This window comes from Acanthopagrus latus, chromosome 23 (genome assembly GCF_904848185.1).
Source record: "Acanthopagrus latus isolate v.2019 chromosome 23, fAcaLat1.1, whole genome shotgun sequence".
NCBI classification, from domain to species: domain Eukaryota; kingdom Metazoa; phylum Chordata; class Actinopteri; order Spariformes; family Sparidae; genus Acanthopagrus; species Acanthopagrus latus.
This window is the reverse complement of record NC_051061.1, coordinates 1,308,986-1,330,786: the sequence shown is the minus strand read 5'-3', so window position 1 is coordinate 1,330,786 and position 21,801 is coordinate 1,308,986. Positions and strand designations below refer to the sequence as shown.

General features: G+C 40.6%; 1 protein-coding gene across 2 annotated transcripts in view; it reads right to left on the bottom strand.

Annotated features, from left to right (window-relative positions):
• Positions 1 to 1,217: 1,217 nt before the first annotated feature.
• LOC119013307 (TANK-binding kinase 1-binding protein 1-like) overlaps positions 1,218 to 21,801 on the bottom strand; it is a 22,077-nt gene continuing 1,493 nt past the window's right edge. The window contains exons 2-13 of one of the 2 annotated variants that reach the window (XM_037087708.1): positions 10,903 to 11,137; positions 10,609 to 10,740; positions 8,772 to 8,876; positions 8,532 to 8,682; positions 7,428 to 7,621; positions 6,208 to 6,275; positions 6,012 to 6,118; positions 5,710 to 5,900; positions 5,307 to 5,582; positions 5,066 to 5,146; positions 4,746 to 4,973; positions 1,218 to 3,887 (exon numbers count right to left, since the gene is read on the bottom strand). In XM_037087708.1, coding sequence (XP_036943603.1) covers positions 3,759 to 3,887; positions 4,746 to 4,973; positions 5,066 to 5,146; positions 5,307 to 5,582; positions 5,710 to 5,900; positions 6,012 to 6,118; positions 6,208 to 6,275; positions 7,428 to 7,621; positions 8,532 to 8,682; positions 8,772 to 8,876; positions 10,609 to 10,740; positions 10,903 to 11,127 — 1,887 coding nt within the window. In that variant the 5' untranslated portion in view covers positions 11,128 to 11,137 and the 3' untranslated portion in view covers positions 1,218 to 3,758. Of the gene's footprint in view, positions 3,888 to 4,745; positions 4,974 to 5,065; positions 5,147 to 5,306; positions 5,583 to 5,709; positions 5,901 to 6,011; positions 6,119 to 6,207; positions 6,276 to 7,427; positions 7,622 to 8,531; positions 8,683 to 8,771; positions 8,877 to 10,608; positions 10,741 to 10,896; positions 11,138 to 21,801 lie in introns of both variants that reach the window. The other variant, XM_037087707.1, reaches the window with a different exon arrangement.

The window sequence follows — 21,801 nt, the reverse complement described above, 5'->3', positions numbered from 1 at the left end:
ATTTGAAGTTGCAACAGATTGCTAGGTCAGTTTGTTGGTTAGGTGGTCTGCCAAAACTGGTCCAGACACCAGACTAAAATATTAAAACTACCAGTGGATGGATTGCCTAACATAGATATTCATTCCCACCCTGAGGCTGAACTTTTGACTTATTTGTTGTCCTGACTTTTCATCTAGAGCCACTTAATGTGTTATCCACCCAAAGTTTTTAATCATCCAGTAAAATGGTCTCAGCATTTCCCAGATGGAGTGTGGCTGGTGTTGTGTCATACAAAAATGAATGAAACGCAACTTTCTATCAATATTTTTTGTGATTATTTGTGATATATTTTATTTTTTCCTCTGGCAAGATTTGGATAAGCTCTAATAATTTGTTTATGACCTTTTGTAAATTGACAGTCCATCACCCACAGCTATACTTTTGGGTTTAGTGCGAATTAGAAAATGCAATAAAATGGTGAACATGGGAATATTGCACCTGCTAGACATGTTAGCCTTATTGTTACATATGGGTGAGACTGCATGCTGATGTTAGCATTCAGCTAAATTTCAGATTTAATTCCAGTTCACCCCTTCTGACAGTCGGAGGAGAAATCTGTTATCGGTACTGAAGTTTGGCCAAGATTATCTGCTAACATGAAGGGTTTAGTTTAACCTCCTGAACTGCTTGCAGGTTATCTGGATGAATCTAAACGCTGTGTTATAGGCCACTAGACTTTTGGACTTGTTTCACTCTCTTTAAGACATTTTACCTCTAATCCAAGGGGCTTCTTCAGTTCTAACTAACTGGAGGGGAGTTGCAGGCTTTTAAACCCTGTGTGTGACTTTCCTTACAGAGTCATTATGAACAGGTGTGAGCTCTGAATTTCAGAATCCTTAGGGCCACTTGTCGTTGGCCTAACCGGCCTTTGTCTGGATGATTATGTCAGTACTTTCCAAGCAGCAGTGCAATAGCCAATAAAAGAGATATGCTGATATTGTAAACATTCTAGCTCTTGAGTCTCACATTAGATAGCATAATAGTGTTGACAGGCTAATGAAACCGACAGTTACAATTTGGACTAATTTCTCCTGCTTTTGTATATCTCACTGCATAGTATTAAAGTCGCCATCATAGTTTTATCTAACTTCCTGTCCATTTTGCAGTTAGCGGTCCCCTCCCTCCTCTCTATGTCACCACAGCAACAGTGGGATGACATACATGAGCTGCACTCAGGAGGATTATGCTCTCTGTGCATTCACAGAGAGCACAATCTGTTTTGAAGAGCAGCCTCACAGTTATGACAGCATGGCTTTAGACTCTTGTTTTGTGCCTATGGGTGCTGTGAAAACAACAAATGAAAGTTATTTCCATTTTATTGAAGTAGAGGCAGAAATCTGAGACATATCAAAAACAAAATCAACCAGCTGAAGAACCACTTTATATATACACACACATATACATATATGTGTGTGTGTTGTTTGTGTGTCACATTAGACCACAGTGATCTGTATTGCTCAGTACCACCTGGGGTAAGGAGAAAATATGTTTTTCATTTTGGGGTAAACTGACCCTCTAAAGGCTTCTGCCTCAGATTTTGAAGCTCTCTGACATTTTATGTATGGATAACAGTTTGACGTGTGTGTGTGTGTGTGTGTGCGTGTGTGTGTGTGTGTGTGTGTGTGTGTGTGTGACAGAAAACACACATAGCTTATGCTAAGGTAGTTAATCCATTTACACTGTGACAAAATATACACACATCATGGACTCACCCGGAGGTTAAACTGTGACCAGTGTTCCCATCTTAAAACAGTACCCTAATCAGGACACTGTTGTGTCTGAGGAACAGTAATGATGGAGGTGTTGCAGAGAGGCTGATCGAGAGTCCTCTCTGCTCTCCCACACCTTCTATTGCCTTCATGGAGGAAGAACTCATTCGATCAGTGAGAAGTGCCTTGGACTTGATCTTTGTAGAGCCCCCCTGGCCCCCACTTCTGGTGAAGTGTCCTTGAGCAAGGCAGTGAACTTCAGTCAAATGTCAAATGTGTAAAATCACTTGAGACACAATGTGCAGATATAATGAAAATGATTTTGTGTCATTAATGTTAGATTCTCAACTTTTTTTGCTTGATACGTCTGGCTTTCATCCTTTCAAATAATAAGAGCTAAATGTAAAAAAAAACAAAAAAAAACAAAAAGAAAACAGTTTCAGTCTCTGTAGATATTTGCCCTTAGTTTCTCTGTCTTTTCAGCACAGTAATTCTGATGCAAACAAAGTGATAAGCAATGACACGTGATAGTTTTCTGGCATCACTGCAGGTTTCTGAGCTTGATCTTTTCTGTCTTTTTAATTAACTCTTTTTAATTTAAACTGATGAGTGTGCCCTAAAGTGTGAAACTGGATTGTAAAACACGTTATGTCTAAGATCATCTTATTTAGGTAAAAGACAGATGTATGTGCATATATCTCTCAGCTGAATCTACTGGTCTATCACGCTACCATCCTTTTGCTGGTACAAAGCTGTATAAGGAGACAGGATGGGCCAGGGCTTGCTGGTTAGCATGCTAACTTCAGTGGACATATCTGCAACACAGTATATGACTTCTGTGCTGTTTCTTTTCACACTGTTGATGATCTGATCTTTCAGATTCCTTTTTTAATCTGATGATTATGAGATACAAAGTCATATTCATGAGGGAGAGAAAGCAATGATGAAAAGCATCTGGTTAACAATTGATAATGGAAAGTGTGAAATACACAGTTAAGATAATATTCAAAAATTATAAGTGGTGAACATGGTCCTCCACAGGTCTCTGCCTTGTGGGTTTAACCATGCACCTTGATTACAACAGTAGGTGCTCCTTTTCTCATGTTCCAATTTCATGTTTACCATGGGAAAGTTTTACACTCTTGAGTTTACGTATAGTTTGTTTTGGAACACCACTCACCTGTTGAGTCCCTCTAATAGATCCTTTAAACTATCCTTCAACCATAAATTATCAATTGTATTTGGAAACTGGCTATTAGACAACATGGTGTAAAATGTGTTATCCAATTCAAACAAGAGTGCATTACTAATTAAATTACTTATTTTTTTCCTCTAAATCATTTTACCTCACAACAGTTATTTTCATGTCCAGAAATATGGGCCGTCACAAGTTGTCATGAGAGCTGTAACATCCACGAGGTCTGATGCATGTTGGGACATGAAAACAACAAATGCCTTTGACATTGCATGTGTTGGATGTTTCTAGCATGTCTTCTGTCTTCTCTGAGCTTCTCTGAGATCACCATACATGACAATATGAGTGGAGCTCCAGCAGCTCCTGTCTCTGTGGCAGTGTATCCAAGAGATACAACACTATGTCATTTCTTTACATCTGCTAGCTCTTTAGCACTAAGGTCTTTGTACAAATGGAGAGTGTGGTTATGAGAAGAGAAAAATCACCATTTCATACAGTATTGTTAATATGGAGCTTTGTGAGAGATGTATGTCCGTGGTGGACAAAAAGGAAAATATTCAAAAGCTGGACATTGAAATTATAAACATTTGAGCCTGGAGGGTAGAAAAACAAAGGTCACTGGTTAGATTAAAAAAATCTTAATTGGAAGGGCAGAGGGAAATGTCCCTTGAGCAAGGCATGTGACCCCTTTACCAGAAGACTGTGGTCGTACAGAGCAGGTTCCATAGAAAGAAGCATGCAGGCTCATTAAACCATTGCTGGAAAAAAAACAAAAAAATCAGGGCGGGCCTGGTGCCCGTCTCTCAAAAAGAAGTCATATCTTGCTGTTCTCCAAGTGGGAGTCGATGTGTTTGATGAGGGCGTCATCAGGGTAACCAGTCGGGAAGGTCAGCTGACACAGAGGACAGCTACGAACAGCACTCTCTTCTGACTCCATCCACAACTACAGACAGAGGAAGACACAAGTGTCAGTTGGTGAAGCTCTAATTTTGAGTAAAATCTCAGAATCTTATCTCTGTTTTTACTAAACAATAACCAATAAATCAAAACAACTAACAATGATCCCATACATGGTGTTTGCAAGTTTTGCTATCTTGTGAACCTTTTCAAGTGATACAGTTTCAGTATTGCTTGTACTGATTTGTCTGCACTGATGGAGCCAAAAGTTCTATCAATACAGCTCAAACTGCCAACTTTTGCTTGTTTTCAATATGCTGTGTTAGAGTTTATATTTACATTTCTAAATTTTGAAGAAACAACTGTGTTTTCTCTGTTTAGAAATTTCTGATATCATATCATCCCACTTCTGCTTACTGCAGTGCAGTTTGTCTACGGAAGTCCAGAGGCGAAAATGTGATGTGCAACGTTTTCCACTTACATGTGTGTTATTCGAGCAAAAATGAAATTGCAATAATCAAATTAACGCTCATTTTCACACCCTCAAATTATACTTAAATTATTAAATCACTGAAATGTATGTATGTAAATAGGTAAATTAAAATTCAATATAAAGACTGCACCATTACACATACACATACAAGCATATGAAAATAAAATGTAACGTGGATTATTAGTAAGTATTGCATACATCTGTGACAATTATATTGTGGAATTACACTTTAATTTTCAGGTTAACATTATCATTTTAATAAAGTAACCTATGGGCTTCCACAGTTGTCTGTTGTAAATTATTGGGTTGGTTTTCTGTATGTTTCTTTTCCCCATGTATCCTGTCATGTGATGTATTTCCATGCAGGGAATCTATTAGCTACTTTATGACATTCTCATGTTTCGTACTCACGTTAATGGAGGGCCAAGACTGAGCATGCTCAGTGTTCATGTAGGGAGGCAGATGGCAGGAGAGGGTGGCAGGGCCCTCAGGTGCTGAGAAGGAGGGATGATGGGGCTGTTTCCTAGGAGACGGAAATGAAGGGTGTAGCGGCTGTTCCCTAGGAGACGATGAGCCAATCCCAATTGCACCAAGTGTCTGAGGCGGGCTGGCAGCCGGTGATAGGTATGTACATACATCCTGTAAATTCACACAACATACACATCTTCACAATGAATATCTCCTCTATAAATCCATGGAAGAGCCACGCACATATTTATCATGGACATCACCTCTTCATCATCAGAGGACTGTGGTGGAGTAACCAGTGGGGTGGGCTCAGGTGGGTCGTCAAGGTGACAAAAGTGATGCACCTGGATGAAAGGAGGGGCAGGGGAGAGCATGATGATTAAACATCATCAGGTTCAATGGTTATAGATCAGTATTTCTGAAACAAACACTGGTGCAGAAAGCATGTCTTTTTTTGGAAAGGTTCTTATATAAATAAAAGTAAAGGAAAGCTCTCTGTCTGACCTCAGCAGCCAGAGGGAAGCCCAGGTCCAAAGCACAATGATGAGGACTGCTGCTCAGGCTGCTGCCCCCACCTCTCTCTCCTCCCCCTCCTCTCTCTCCTCTGGCTCCATGAGCCGAGGCTGGTCTGACCAGGCCCACCAAGGACGCCCGGAGCTGGGGTTTGGCTTGGCCATAACCCTGCATCTCCCCAAGGAGCGGCCTGGGCTTAGGGAGGGTGGATACTGGATCTCTCATCAGGCGAGCCGATGGTCTCTGGATGGCTGACGGGTCAGATACCTGGGAAAAAGCGAGAGGTCAAAACAACTGTCATGATGTATATCCGTAGTTTGATAGTAATATTAGACAAAATATTACCAAGCATGTCAAATCTTCAAACCGAGTTATACCAAAAATCAAGCCTCACCTCTGAATAACTACGGCGACCCTGGAACTTTGCTCGTAGGCGGCTGCTCGTTGGCTGATGGGAGTAAGAGGCAGGGCCGTCGTTTGGTGACAGAGGAGGAGAGGTAGTGGGGAGGAGCCTGTCAGGAGAGAGTGAGGGGCGTTGGGGGGAAGTAGGGGAGAGACGCTGAGGAGCCGGGGGAGGACGAGAGACTTGAGGAAGCAGAGAGAAAGACAGACATTTAGGCGTTTTGGCTCAATAATACTCAAGGATAGTACCAATCATTCGAATGCATCAACCAAGAAGCCACTCAGGTGACCTACCCGGCTCCTGGGAGACGTGTCGCAGAAGGTCACTCTGTTTCACTGCCAGATTGCGAACACGACCCAACTCCTCCGTTAGCTCAGTATAAGCTAATGCTAGGTTCACCCTGCAACACGAAGAGCGTGCATGAATACACAAATAAATAGAAATACACTGTAGACTGTAAAATACTGCCCTATTTAAAGTAAGACTCACTGTTCGTCCCCGGCTTTCTTTATCCATTCCACATCACAGTGCTCACAGTGTGTGGACAAGTCCTGTGACTGACAGAGAGACACAGTGCTGTTTTAACATATTTTCTAATACATCTCTGTAAACCTATACTGTATTTCATGTATTTGTTTTTCTACATATGTTCCAGCTTTGTCTTTCTTCCCTCTACTGCAACACTAGCACTGCTATTTCATTTTTGTTTTATCTTTTGATGGATTGATTTTATCAGCACGTAGTACAGTCCTTCAATCTCTACACATGTTTAAGTCGGAGGCTGAGTTCATCCTTCTGTCTGTAAGTTTGCTGAAAAAGCTTTCTGTCAAGGGAAAAAAGCTAATGCTAGGATTTGTATCCAGTTAGTTGTGGGGTTTTTTAGTTCCCGGGATTTGGTTTCTATGGTAATATTTGCAATATCTGAACACTCATTTGTCATGTTATGAAAATGCCTCTGATGTTATGCTGAATATTATTTTTTGTGTTAACAGAACCACTGTTGTACACATTAAATGTCCTCTAGACTTCAGTTAAAAGCTGTGATAAGAAGATGTGTCATGGAAGATCTTTTTGGAGAAGTGATTGGATGCTGGGAAAGATCGTCATTATACATTAACTATACCTATATAATACCTATACCTGGCAAAGTGAACATGAAAAATAACACTGGTATCATATCAGCTCTGAACATTTTGATAATATTCAAAGAAGTCAAATACCACATGTTCAAATTTTGTATTTTTAGAATTACTCCTCATGATACAAATGGATTAATTATTGTACAGAGATTTAATTTGTTGTACACGAGGCAACACCATTCTTAACCCTATCTGTGGCTCTAGGCCTCAAGCCCTTTGGTTGTTCCTGATGTAAATCTTTCAAAGTGGCGGACAAATATATTGTTTATTATTATTATTTTTAAAATATTCATTCATTTCCCAAAACAACTGGTCTCTGTTCCAAACAAGCTTAAATACCGTAGATATCGGGGACTGCTCTCGACCAACCACCTCAACCTGCAATAGGTTTGTTAGGTTATTTTTATGATTTGTATTATGCATACATGTAATCTATTCATTTCAGTTTCACTGAATTTTGTTTTTCCTTTGTGTTACACTTCATTATGAATTTCCATTATCTGTCTGGAGACCTGCAGTAGATAATGGCTCTGAGGTGTAAACATTCAGTCTTGTAGGCATGAGGCCTACCTGTCTCTGGGCATCCTGTAGCTGAGCTACATCCTGCTGCAGCCTCTGAAGCTTGGCCCTCAGCTCCTTCTCCCTCTGACAGGCTCCCTCAGCCTGGTGCCTCGCCCCCTCCAGCTCCGCCTCGAGTCGCTGTAGCTTCAAGTCTGACAAGGCGTCCAGACTGCGGGAGCTTTGCAGCGTTGGCCCACGGCCCTCTGACAGAACCAGACACGCAGCTGTGTCATTGTTTACTCATTAGTTCTCTTTCAAATCACTGCTCTACAATGATATGAATAAAATAATATAAATCGCTGGTATTTTCTATGTACATGTCTGTGGTGTCTGTCTCTAATAACTAATAATGTAACACTGGATTACAGCATGCCAAGCATGAAGTTGCCACATCCTTCGCCCATTCTATGTGTTGTTGTGTGTGTCTCTTCATGTCTATGATATATTCTATGGATATGGACAGTAAAACTGCAGGAACAAGTTAGTATGATGGTGCTATGACTGTCCTACAGGTTACTTCAGGTCTATTTCACAATGAATTTACTACAAATGAGACAGCTAGTCAGCTAGCATGCTATTTCAGATTTTGTATGTTCAGTGGTTGTCAGGAGTCATTAGGTTTGTGTCTCTTCTTCCGCAAGTGGTTTGTATAAAAACACTACTGAGCGGAGCAGTGGTACTGTGGCTCAAGTGAACATCTGCTCACAGCAAGATGTCTGAACCTGAGAGGAACAACAGCAGATTATAAAACTATAGCTCATAGAGCACCGGAGCAGAACCGCAAGGCAATCAGATATAACCACACTACACTTTAAGTTAAATGTTTCAGTCCCATGTAGAGAACCAGTAAGAGACAGAGTAGAATGGTTTAATAACACAACAAGGAACGGACTGAACAGTGTGTACTAACAGTATAAAGGGGAAGGGATTATTAAAATGATCAATTGCATTATTTGTATGTTTACCTAACTAAACTTGGCTCGTGTGGTGAGAAGAGGTTGCGGTGTCCACTTTAAGCTTGTGCTTTACAGCTACTAATATGTCTAGTAGCATTACTACCAATACTTCTGTCGTTATGACTGACAGTACTGCCGTGATCCAAACAGCACCCACCTCTGGGTACATCCAGGCTTGTGTGGAGTTGAGACTGATGTGTGTCTTTGCTGCGGAGCTGAGCGCTGAGTGTCTGAAGGGAGGTTTCTCTCTGTCTGAGAGCCGACTCCAGACTGTGGATCCGCTCCACATGCTGCTCTGCTAGAGTCGTCTGACACACACAGACCAAAAATGTTGTGCAAAAATGTTCTGACAGGGAAATATTGGTCTTTGTGTGTGTGTGTGTGTGTGTGTGTTTACCATCTTATCTAGGTCTCTCTGGACATTGCTTTTCTCCAAGTGAATCTTCTCATAAGCCTGGATGACTTCCTCCAACCTCTCCTCTCTCTCCTTACTCTTCTGGAGCTGAGACACAAAGAGACAACTGTCATTCTAATTCTGTTCATTAAAAACAGAAACAGTTTGGGTTTTGTTCTGTCCATCATTCCAGTTCTGAAAGAAAACACATAAATGCATCTCCCGTGACTATCAGTTAATGCTGTGATTCATAGTGAAATATTTGGAGATATAAGTACATGGACACACAAGTACAGTTGTGTGTGCAAATCCAATTTGACACTCTGCACTAAAATGATAAAACAGGTGTTCAAAGCAGTAGAGCATGCTGTTTTTGTATGTATATATCCAAACGTTCGGTGAATTGGGCTGAATCTTGTGATATAGGCCCTGCCTATTTCCACCTAACATTTTTATTTTTATGAGTTTGCATTAGTTCCTCATTAATATTGTAAAATATCAAAATTCTGAGTTTGAATTTCTAATCCAAAACTACATAGTGCCCCTAAAACTTTGGGGAATGTAAACACACATCTGAGTCAGAATCTCTACTCAGAATGATTTCAATTGCTTTCAAGTACTATTATCCATGTAACCGCAGCTAGTGAGGATGATGACAATGTATTAGATGGTGAGAAATATTACTGAATATGCAAATGACAGTACATTTTAGAAACGCAGGTTACTAGCTCACAGTTATCTAATGTTACAACCATAAACAGCCTTACCATCATGTTGGCTACCATCGTGTTTGGCTACTTGTTGACAGGCGAGTGGGTGAGAGAAGGATTAAAGATGAAGTAACGCAAAAAACACTTGCAGCTTCTCCTGCATGATAATCAGAAGCAAACTGAAAAATACAGAGCGCTATAATGACACTGTGGCTGATATAATGCAAAACAGAAATCTAAGCTTCCAAAATCTTTTCTGTGTTTGCTAAGTCAGTGTCAACGTAAGAAGTTTTCCTCAAATAGGTTTCCAGCTTGGTTAAAAATATTGGGCCTTAAAGTATGTTTGCCAATGCTGAGTAACAGATATATGCTACAGCAGTACATCTGCCATCTTGGACAGTTAAGTATGGTAACACAACATGGACAAACACCACATACAGTGCATATCACAAATGCAGTAAAAGCAGAAATTTGTTACGTTGGTTTACGATTATGATACATTGTTAATAATTCATATTTTAGACACTAGTGCAGGGTTACCACAGCACATGTTTCAGTGTTCATTTTGTGGTTGTTGTGGCTTGTCCAACTATGTTACTTAATATTATAATTATACTTTTTTAAATATGTATTTATCAACTTTAAAAGAATGTATTTGCTAATTCAATGATCACATTGAAAAACAATTATTTCAACAGCTCATAGAAATGCATGAAACATGAAAAAACATTAAAAAGAGATGACAAAAAATAAATATGTACGTTTTTAAAAATTGCCCAGACTGTCGAGTCAATTAATTCACATTGACTGCATTAAATTTAAGTGTCTAATATGTAGCGGGAACAAGCGTATCATTCCATGGCTTTTAACAGAGACTATTGAACTATTCAAACCGCCCACAAAAATCAAACACCCAACCTTTTATTTTCCTCTGCCGCTGCGACTGCTGTGCACGAGGGATCAATAGCAACTGTAAAGTTGTGCTCGCGTTGGTGTGACCTCAATAATCTGGCTAAACAGTCAGCTTGGTGTCTAGTGGTCTGACTTTTAGAGATATTGTCTCTACACTCGACAGTAATTCCATATCTACAGATTTCAGCCATTACAACACTGCTAATATTACAGAGTACCTCCTGAGTGAGAGAGTTGATCCTCTGCTGTAGGTTGGTGGTCTCTGATTGGATAACACTGGTATCCTTGATGATGGGCTCACAGGAACAGCAGAGTATCCTCTCCTCTCCAAATTCACTGATCATAGGAAACTGGAGGACAGGAGAAGGGAGGAAGTGTGAGAAGATTGACTCTCCAGTAAACAATGCATTCACATCTTTACCATGTGTCTTGTTTATTCCCTTGTGTTCTATTCTGTGTGATAATCTGTGTACTGTCTGTGTGTTTGTGTATGTGCTGCTCTCCACCTTGACCTCGTAGTGTTTGAGCTTCCTCTTTATGCTGCTGTTCTCCCTCTCCAAACTGGCCAACCGGGTCTTGATGTCATGATAGGCCGCAGCCAGGGCCAATCCTGACGCCGGGTACATGTCCTCTGGCAGCCGATTGGCTGACCAGCTGATCCCGGAAACACCCACATCATCTCTCAGCCCTTCTCCTCCTCCAAGCAGCCCCAGCTCTCCTCTGCGGAATAGATCCATCGTCAGTTAGCTGTAGGAGAGGAATAGAAAGAGCTGCGGTGAGTCTCTGGAAATGTGGTGCAGAAAACACAAGCTGGCCTTTAGGCAGATAGTCAAAAGGCTAGTAGCCATATCAGCTCAGTAAGTCACTTTGCACTCTCCACCTCACAGCGGGGGCACTAATTACAGTAAATCTGCCAGGCTGCATGTCTTGGCAGAGGTGGCAGTCAGAGAGAGTGTTTGTGTGATTGTGCATTTTCAAACTTCAGCCAGGAGCCCACTGAGCCCGCCAGCCAAGGTTTTGGTGTTTTCCATCTGCTTCTGTAAAGTACATCCTCTCTACCCTGTCCCTTTCCTCTCACTGGTGGTTTCCATGGTTACACACACACAAAAAAAAGATACCTCAAAAGAAGAATCCCAAACTATACCTGCACATGATGGAATCAATAAGGATTAATAATTCCATGTTTTGTGTGCTTTTCCTAGCCACTGCTTCTCAAGAGCTCAGAGGCAAGCTTGTGTTTAGGTATATCATGTTGTACAGTTCCAACAGACAACACTATGTGTACATTTGATATACAATTATTAGAAGCCACAAAACTGCCAGGCTATAACTGTAACACTAAGCCATTACTGCTCACGGCACATTCTGCCTAAAAAAAATACATTGAAAAATAAAATGAACTAATTATTGAGAATGTAAATGCAAAGCTCCTCAGTGAATGCATTGAATTGAGCAACACATTGCTTCCATCCACTGACAAACTCATGTCAGAGCTGTCCCCTGATCCCTGCTCATACCGCTGCCTAACCCACTGTAGGAGGAGAGAAACACATAGAAATAAGTCAGTAATTCTATACTTCCTGTTCTCTCTTCTCAAAGTAAATAAAATAAAATAAAATAAAATAAAATATGTCAGTAAATACCCCACACTTGAATTCTAAAGCATGTACACACTTAAGAAAGATGGTTGCTAAGAAGTGGCACAATGAAAATGTATCAGATTAAGTTGTTTTCTCAACAAAGGGATACAAGGAGACATTTACAAGCTAAATAATACCACTATTTGAATACAAAAAAAAAAGCACTACTATATTCTAATTTTAATTTCATCCAGCAATTATGTAATTATCTATATTTACACCTATGCATGTGCGATAGTACATTCAAGCCTTTTCAATGTGCATTTCCAAGCTTTTTCAGCACTTTACAGCTGTGGCTAGTTGCATGTTATATACGGACAAAATTATAATTTGACTTCCATCACATTCAATCAGATAAGCAAAAACCATTTTTGTCTCTAAATGTGTCACCTGTCTGTAAATAGACTTGGCATTCATAATAATCCGACCTGACCGATGAAAGAATCACTCATATAAGTGATTCATGTGTTGCTAATTCAAGCAGTTTAAACTTCAGTTTTATCTAAAATGTTTTTTGGCCCTGCACTGAGGAGTCTACTCCTCCGGCTCACTGCTTATCTGGTTACTTTTATCTCTGAGAGTGATTGACAGTTCTCAGACACTCCCCTTGGCTCTGATTGGTTGTGTTGATGCGAGAGCAGTGGATTCTTGCAAATCAAATCAGGGCCACTGGGTGGAGCCACAGACAGTTGCTATTCTAATTCTAACTCTACAACTTGCACATTGATCAGGTTAAAGAAAAGTGTGTTGTACAGTGTAGTAACATGATAGTGGTGGTGACGTTAAAGTCATGCTACCATGATGTAGTTTGTTTGTATACTAATGTTACATTTTACTTCCATGGATTTCATTTATGCTTCAAAAATCTTTCATTTGAGAACATTATCTTGCTGAACAAAATCCAATCAAAAACAAGCTTTTTGTTGGGGGAACAACTTCCCTCCAACTTTTGCCTATAAAAAGAAGTCATCCCTGCAGCGCTCCATAGCAAAAGATGTCAAGAGCGTCTTTTTCAGGACCGATGCCTGAATCACATGACAATATGTCTGTACATTCAACACAATGTATGCTCTTCACCGTGATACACATCCAATTTGCACAACACCAGGGCTTAAAGGACGACCTACTTCAGTGAAAGATACAAACTAAATTTATTGACCAAAGCAAGAAAATAGGCAGTGAATAATAGACATGGCCACAATGTTGTCTTGTTTACTTAATACATTTACATTCAAACACGACAGCATACAGACAAGAGCGATCAACTCTTAAGGCAGCAGTGTCTCTCCTCCTTCTCTGCACTGTGCACATGCAGGTAGGAGGGACAGTGAATTACTTTTCAATTTAGTTAGAGTGAGATTCATTATCAGTGATAATCCTGGTTGATGATGAATAATTATGGTTTATCAAATCACTTGTCAGCCACCTGACATAGTCTAAATCAGAGGATGAGCATTAAAAGGGTATCTGGAGATCCATAAAAACATCCTCTCTTCGTCATGTGTTTGTTTTTCACTACATGAACAAAAGAATATAAGGCGGAAGAGTTTATGAAAAGTGTCCATTATGTGGGTCACACAGTTAGTGTGTGAGAGTTGGCAGATTTGCCCTTTTGCCTGCTCATATTATAGAATTCATTAATCTTCCTCAGGCTGGATGAGCGGCTTCGGCAAGGTAAATGTGGCCTATGCGCTGTCAGTTGACAATCACTGGTCTATGCGAATGCCACAGAGGTCTGATTATGTAAGATTAAAACTACGTAGACTAGTCTAAAGATGCTGAGCCAGAGGATCTGAGCAGTGGCTTAATGAGAGCAGGACAGAGGGTGCAGCTCTGCAGTACATTAACATTTCATACATGAACATCGAACTCAAGGTTCATAACAGCCATCCATACCTCTCACAACAGCAGGCAGCAAAACACATATGCATGCACATATCTCAGTTCTACACTACACTGTTTAGCAATCAGATCATGAAGCAGGCAGTGTTGTGGCATTATGTAAAACGGAGGAGGAGAGTGGTCTGGAGGAACCTTTTAATAAGAACTGGAGTTGCTCGTTGGTTATGTGACACATCAGCAGCGGAGCTGTTACACCAACACAGCACAGGCACATACTGTACATGGCTGGTGTGTGTGCTGCTAACAAGCTACAGCTAACCGTAAGTAAGATATGGCAATAACAGTCCAACGATCTCATGAATACCACTGGCAGAAAGTCACGTAAGTTGCACTGACTATTTCCATAAAGCTACGTGCTTGTGACCACTGTGCAAAGAAAAAGAGTGGTGGACGCAAAGCTGTGTGATCGTCTTGCTTCAACTGAGTCTTCATTAGCCATTACATAGATTTGCATCAATGGTCTCACCTGTGTGATCGTCTCACGTCTCCTACAAAACTCTACCAAGTCACTGTACACAGAACATGTGTAAAAAGCATATGTGCAGATGCTATCAGTACATCATCCAGAATCAATTGTTTTCTACTTGTGAAGCAAGCACACTGCTGGAATTTCATTGTGATTTATGGTAATGTTTTGTCTGTGAGCAGGTTCTATGTTTTGAACCTATGTTGCTGGTTGATGTTTAGGACTATACGTACTGTATATTCTTGATTAGCATTATTATTGGGCGGTCAGTAGGATTAATTAACTGTTAGCACCACAACTGAGACAAGAATTGGCTAGCTAGCACGCCATTTCCTAACTGTATGTTCAGTGGTTGTCTAGTGTTAATTGGCTGTGTCTGTATTTTCCTTGTGGTTAGTTTGTAAAACAAACAGCCACTGCTGGAGATGATACAGCTGACTGAGAGCTGCAGTTTTCCAGGTCAACACACTGATTAGGCTAGCTATGGTTAGGCAGAGCAGACAGGCCAGGTGTTGGACGAGCTTTGCCTAGAGACACTCTTAAAGTAAAGAGTGGCTCTGGAGGATGACTGACTGGGAGAGAGGCCAGTTAGTTTACAGTTTACAATGAGTTAACAGTTTGAGTCAGGCATAAAGAACACAAATAAGGCTACCAGTCAGAGGCACGATGGAGCATATCTCGCAAAGAACAAAAGCAGTGGTGTCCAAAATAATGCAGAATGTTCCATTTCAGCTAAGCAGGGCTGACAGGCAATAAGGGCTACACACAAACATACCTATAAATGTTTGAAATATTTGAAATCATTCTCAAAAGTCATTTAATGGTACGAAATATGGAAAATGGGCATAGTAAAGCTATCATGCTACATGCATCCTGTTGTTTGTCCAAAAAAAGGTCATATAAAACATTACTGTAATTGACAAATGGGTAGTTCTGGAATTGACATAGGCCTATGTAGTCACTTAGGTTGTTGCTCATGAATTTAATTAACCCTGAAGGGGAAACGTGTCCTGTGTGTTTGACATGCCCTTGTGGAACAGCTCCAGCTCTCCGGCAAGTGACTTGATTGAGGGCAAGAGCATAGTATAGTACTGGAGAATAAATTCATACCATTGTGAGCTTATTAAAAATCTAACTCTCTTCCTCTCCTTCACTCGCTACTACTCCCATGTTTATGTGTGTGTGTGTGTGTGTGTGTGTGTGTGTGTGTGTGTGTGTGTGTGTTTATGAAGCCTAAAGGCAGCTGCAGTAGCAGCAGAGAGGTCAAAGCATCTCTCTGCAGATAACTCCCACTCAGCAGCCCACAGACTCTGTCTCACACACACATTGAGCCCACACACTGCTTATGTCTATGGTCTATCTAGCTCTTCCTCTACATCCCCCTCAATTTTCAACTCAATTCACTCAGCTCTATTGACGTGCTTTTGCAGGACCACACACACAGTACCAGCCAAGGGCAGATCAGTGCAGAGCCATATGTCTTCATCACATGGTTGATTCATTTATTAATGGACCCACAGCCCGCGTTACCCACAACCCCCTGCAGTCAAACACAAAACCCAGTGGTATGCTTCATCATCAGAGTGTGTGCAGTAATGGCATTCATGTTGACCACAAAGCATTAGCAATAATGCAACTGTCAGCATTTCATTCTATTTACTGTATGTGTTATTTATTATTTCATTATTTGTATGTTTATTTACAGTGCATACACTTGATACACAGAATGATCTGAAAAGGCAGAAGTGAGGATCAGGCATTTTTGTTGCTGTTATTTCTTTGGCAGATGTAAACAAAACTGAGCAGTGCAGCCTCCTTGCATAAATAAATTAAATATGAAATGATGTATGAGGTAAAACACAATAGTTGCTTTTGAAAAGAAAGAGGTATGTTTCGATTTTGATCATTTGTTTTTAACCGTCCATTATGAGTCCAACTGCCTTTCAAAACCTGGTGCCTACAATTACCCATAATGCAACATGACCACTGAATGACATCATTGGAGGCAAGTTATCAGATTACATGCAGCTTCCTCTGGAGCAGCAAAAGGCCGTACACTACTTTTTTCATATATGATGTTGACTAGGTATAGTCATCCTGCAAAATCTAATAACATTTGAATAACAAGTCATTATACAGGGCTGATGGACCTGACCAGCTGGACTGTTGCTCCCACATCTTTAAAGAGATGCCACCACAATGCCCCAGGTTAAGCTGTTGTACTCGATGTTTGGACCGTGCTCCTCGCCAAGAGAGCACAGGACTATAAGGGCTCAAAAAATCCACGGCATGTTCATGTACATATGTACTGTACATAACCAGTGCAAGTGAACACTGACAAGTTTCTCATCTAAAACCAACATCACTATTAACAATACGTAGAAAAATAGAGCCTAACATCATGTATGACATAATGAACAAAGCAAAATAATGATAAAGCTGAGAGAGAGAGAGAGAGAGAGAGAGAGAGAGAAGAATCCTCAAGGACATGGAGCTTTATCTGTGAGCACAGCTGAAGGCCAATTCGGTGTGTGTGTGTGTGTGTGTTTGTGTGTGTGTGTGTGTGTGTGTGTGCGCGCACGTGTACGTGTGTGTGTGTGCGTGCGCACGTGTACGTGTGTGTGTGTGCGTGTAGTGGGGGTCATGCATGCACAGTGAGCAGTCAGCTAGAAAGTGCAGAGAGAGACAAACGGAGAAGAAGACTTCAAATTAGGACGACAGAGACGCAGAGAGATGAGAGAGAATTAAGAACGACTGAGGGGGACGGCATGACATGGATAGAGAGAACGAATCTAAGAACATAGTGAGAAAAAGAAGGAAAGGGGTGACGGCGGTAGAGAGAATTATAAGAAAGCTCTGTTCTGTCATTATATGACCTTTTCAACATGTAACACACACAGGTGATCATGAGGAAACTATTTTTTTTTATTCTGCAATACAAATCCTTTCATTCAGAGGGTGGTCAGTAGCTGATCTCGGTTGTGTAGGCCTATCATCTGGCATTACATCAGCTCTAAACTGACTTTCTTTCAAATTTAGTGGAATCCTAATGAGTTCAGATGAAGTATGAGGGTTCAGGGTGCACTGGCCAGGGTTCCGGTGACCATGCATTTAGTCGCGTTGGGTCTTAAGATAATGTTTTAGAGTCCCAGTTTAAGACTCATGCAAAACTTAAATAAGACTATATCTAAGAGGAGATGAGACATTACATGGTTTTAATAGCATCCTAAAATCTGGGATCACTTTGCTGCTTTCCACAGATTGAATTTATGAGAATATTTAGGAACATTATTCTGAGCTTGTCATGCATTTCTTGCAGAACATGACTTCTGTTGTGCTGCAGTTAACACGGTTGCATTTTCCTCCGATTGTATATCTGTGATTGGCATCCAAAGTTTATTAGAGTTTTAGTTTTTGAACTTTATATAAGTTCTCTGTCAGTGTTAGACCTTTCTGGACAGGACCAGGAGCAAATTAAGCTTCATGGCTATTCTCTTCCATTTTATGTTCTTAACTACAGTGAAAATGTGTTGCTGTGTGTTTACTGGCAGATGTATGCTTATCACTGTTACATTAGTTTCACAGTTAAATAGTGTAGTGCCATTGTTTAAGACTTGTAGCGGCTTGGGGCATTCCTCTTCGAGCCAATCATCTTTTGTGAAGGCTTAAAAGAGGTGGGGAATGGCACCCAGGTGGCTCTTACACTCATTCTAAATCTGTCCCTGCTCACTGAGAACCTCATCCCCTTAGACTGCCAGCCAGACACCCTGGTCTGTTTGGGCCCTATCGTGTTTCCTTGGCCGCCCCACATCAGCCTAGTGAGGAAACTGATTATTCTTGAACCCCTAGAAACCTAAGCCTCTATACACCTTTACTTTGAACATTTTATTACTTATGTGGGCACATTTTTATTTCGATTACACCCTGAAGAGGCATTTGTTTATTGGTTTATTGTCCAAGTAGCTGACATTGGGCAACCTCTCTAGATTTACATATTGTTTATATTTTTATGTAGGTTGGGGATGACTTTCAAGCATTTTACTGCCAGTATTGCCACAACTTTGTCCAGCAGAGAGCACTTGGAAGTTAATATTTACATTGCAAAATGTCTCACTCAGCACATATGTGGGTCACAATTCATTATTACTTAAATGTGCAACTGTACTTATTGTAAGTCGTTTTGCCAAAAGCATCGGTTAAATGCCCTAAATCAAATGTAAATGTAAATTAAGGGATCAAAATTGGGATTGTTTGCAGGCTGTACTCAAAATCTCTACAGGGGGTTGACTTCTTCTGGGTGCAACTTGTAACTCTGCTAAATGGGCTTAATGGTTTCTTAAGGCAAGAAAGCTAAACAAAGGCTTCCACTCCTTTTCCTCAAAGATGGACCAAAACAACACTGAGGATTTTAGGACAATTAACACAGTCTTTTGCCTTATTTTACTTTACACACACTGTGTAGTGTTGTAGGTCTTCCACTGCCCTCTCCTCCCACGCATGTACTCACAAATACCAACTTAAAACATGCTCTCCAAACCCCTTTATCTCCCTTTGCCTTCTGCAACAAACGGCACTACTGTTACAGCCAACTACATGTAAAGCAAAGCTCTCTGCTACTCTTGGCCCTTTTGGACCTTTTCCAGCAGCTGTACCAGAGAATGACTGAGCAGACCACCCACCTCCAGCTAGTTTTAGAGTTTCAGATGGAGAATAAAGCGTGGCGAGGACAAAATGACAGGTAAGGCATCCAGCATCCATCCAGAGAACAAAGTTGAGCTGTGCTATTAAGATTATTTTAGCCATCTGTAATAGTGCAGATAAACTGAGAGCTGAGGTATTTTATTTCAATTTCACTTAAGTTATACAAATATCAGTCAACTGGTGGCTCCTGTATGAAAAGCACTTAACAATGTTACTGTTTTTTCACCTAAGGTTTGCTGTTGAATTACAAATACTTCTGGCCTTTTTCCATAGATTTATTGGACAGGACAGCTTGAAGTGGTCAAACGCTCAGTTGTCACATGCTCATACAAGGTTTGCCAGGTCTCTGTTGCTTATAAAAAGTGATCAGGCCTGACAGGATGTGCCTTATTGGGAGTAATGGACAACACAGAGGCCAGTGAGGCCTCTGATTATGGACATCTCAGAGGGCATGCCTCGTTAATACCACAGTCACTTGAGGAGGAAAATAAAATGAAGACTATCGGTTTTATATTTTGGTGCGTTTTACGATGACGTTTTTCACCATCCAGTAGTCTGTTTTACAGGAGTGTTTGACTAATAGCTGGCATTAATTATTACCATCCCATTTGGTTCTTATGCAAGAGAAACATTGCTCACTACTGCAGTAAACAGGATCAACTTTATATATGATTTGACAACTGGAGATAACCTAGCCAACTCATCTCATAGAACCCTTGGCTATTATAATAGCTGACATTATGCTAGCAAGATTCAAAGTCAATAACTTTGCGTACAGTCGACAAACACGATTAGCTAACTGTCCAGTCATGTCATCGTCCTCAATATCAGTATCAATATTTCAGTTCAGTTCACTACTTCAGGCTGAGCCCGACAGTACACATGAACAGTGAATAAGATGTAAGATGAATGCTGCTGATATAAAGGATCAGTAAGTTAACAGGGAGTGAGCTTGTATGTCACAGCCACTGTTCAGAGGACGATGCACTGAGAGACCGCACTCAGTATTGTAAATAAGGTGTACGAGTGTACGGCTGCAGTGCATTAATTTAGAAACTGTTAACATACAGTTCTATTGGAACCAGACCAGTATAACATTGTTTTAACCATAAAGAAGATGGAAAGAAAGAAAGTAAGATACAAAACGCTGTGGAACGTTTAAGAAAGGTTTTAAATACAACAGATCCAACACACACAGACACACACTTTGTCAATTGGCTTAGTTGACCGAATTGATCAGTTCCTCCACAGCTGTTAGGGAATGTCTGTGGAACCAGTGACTAACAGAGAGCCCATTAATCGACCTGGATCTGTGTGTGTGTGTGTGTGTGTGTGTGTGTTAATGCATCCTGCTCACAAATGCATGAGCAGCATGATTAGGAGGTCACTGCACAAACTCAGCTCTCTGACCTCCTTACTAATCACACTGAACACTGATGTGGACAGAGAGGAGGCAGACCAGGCCACTGACGGAGCGACGGGAGGCACAAGGCAGATGGGGATGATAAAAGCGTATTTCAGGATTTTTGTCCATGTGTCCAAGCTAATGCTCTTTGTGATTAAAATCATATTCCAGTCAGTCTGGTGCTGTGCAATTCATTTAGATTATAAATACTACATGGTCTATGTCGTAGCCCTGGAGCCAGATATGACAGAGATGATTTCATGCTGGGGATGCATACAATAGTTAGTACATATGGATTATTTGTTTTAAGTCAAACATTCTGGATACAAACAAATTTAGATCAGCAGCTTCATTCTAAACTATACAATATTATATTATAGTATGTTTTAAAAAACATTCAAAATGTGTCAAAATCAGACAACAGAATATGAAGAAATAACGGTTGAAATAACAGTTATGTCACAGACAGTCTGTTGTGTCACAGAGATATCTACTGAAGTTAGCATGTTAATCATCCAAAAGCAGTCCAAAGCACCCAGGAGAACAGCTAGCTGTGCAGCTAACTGAGATAACACATTAACAGTAGCTCCAGTCATGGATGCATACAAAATAATACAGGTAGCAGCAGTTAGCAGTTAGTCAGGTGATATGCTGCCCCTATTTGTTGGGAGTATGATTTCAACAGATGGCCAATTCTTCCATACTGCACTTTCATAATGTTCAGGGGGACAAAAAGCTTGTATTAACCAACTACAGGAAGTCATCACCCATGTGTAACATTCCAGGCTACAATTCATCCTTTGGGTTGTGGGAATCCTAGCTAGAGATCCCTTTTTTTTTCAGGCTATGCCACCTCAAGCTGCAGGACTTCCCTAACCACAGGCTTGTTATGGTTCCATTAGTGAACATGAAATGTGTTTCAGAAAAGTACAAGCCTGGTTCAAAAATGACTGTGAACTTCTTCTAACCATCTAGATGAAACAGACCTTCTGTCCTCTGCAGGATTAAGCTACAATATTTTTAAGAAGCTTCCTAAGGTGTACCTCTTATTGAATCAAATCAAAGATGGCAGCCTGCCAGCTATACCTGGATGGCAACTTGCAACTTGTATTTAACTTTGGAGCTGTTTTCATCATTCAGCAGAGGAAACATGTTTGGTTGCAGCGGTGGTGTTGTTTCTGGAATCTCATATGTAGCCTGATATTGTTTGAGGACCATCAGTGAAACTGACCAATCACACGTTTTATAATGTCATAGTTTAGCAACTCAGGGAAAAAAAAAGCTGTCTGCGCAACAA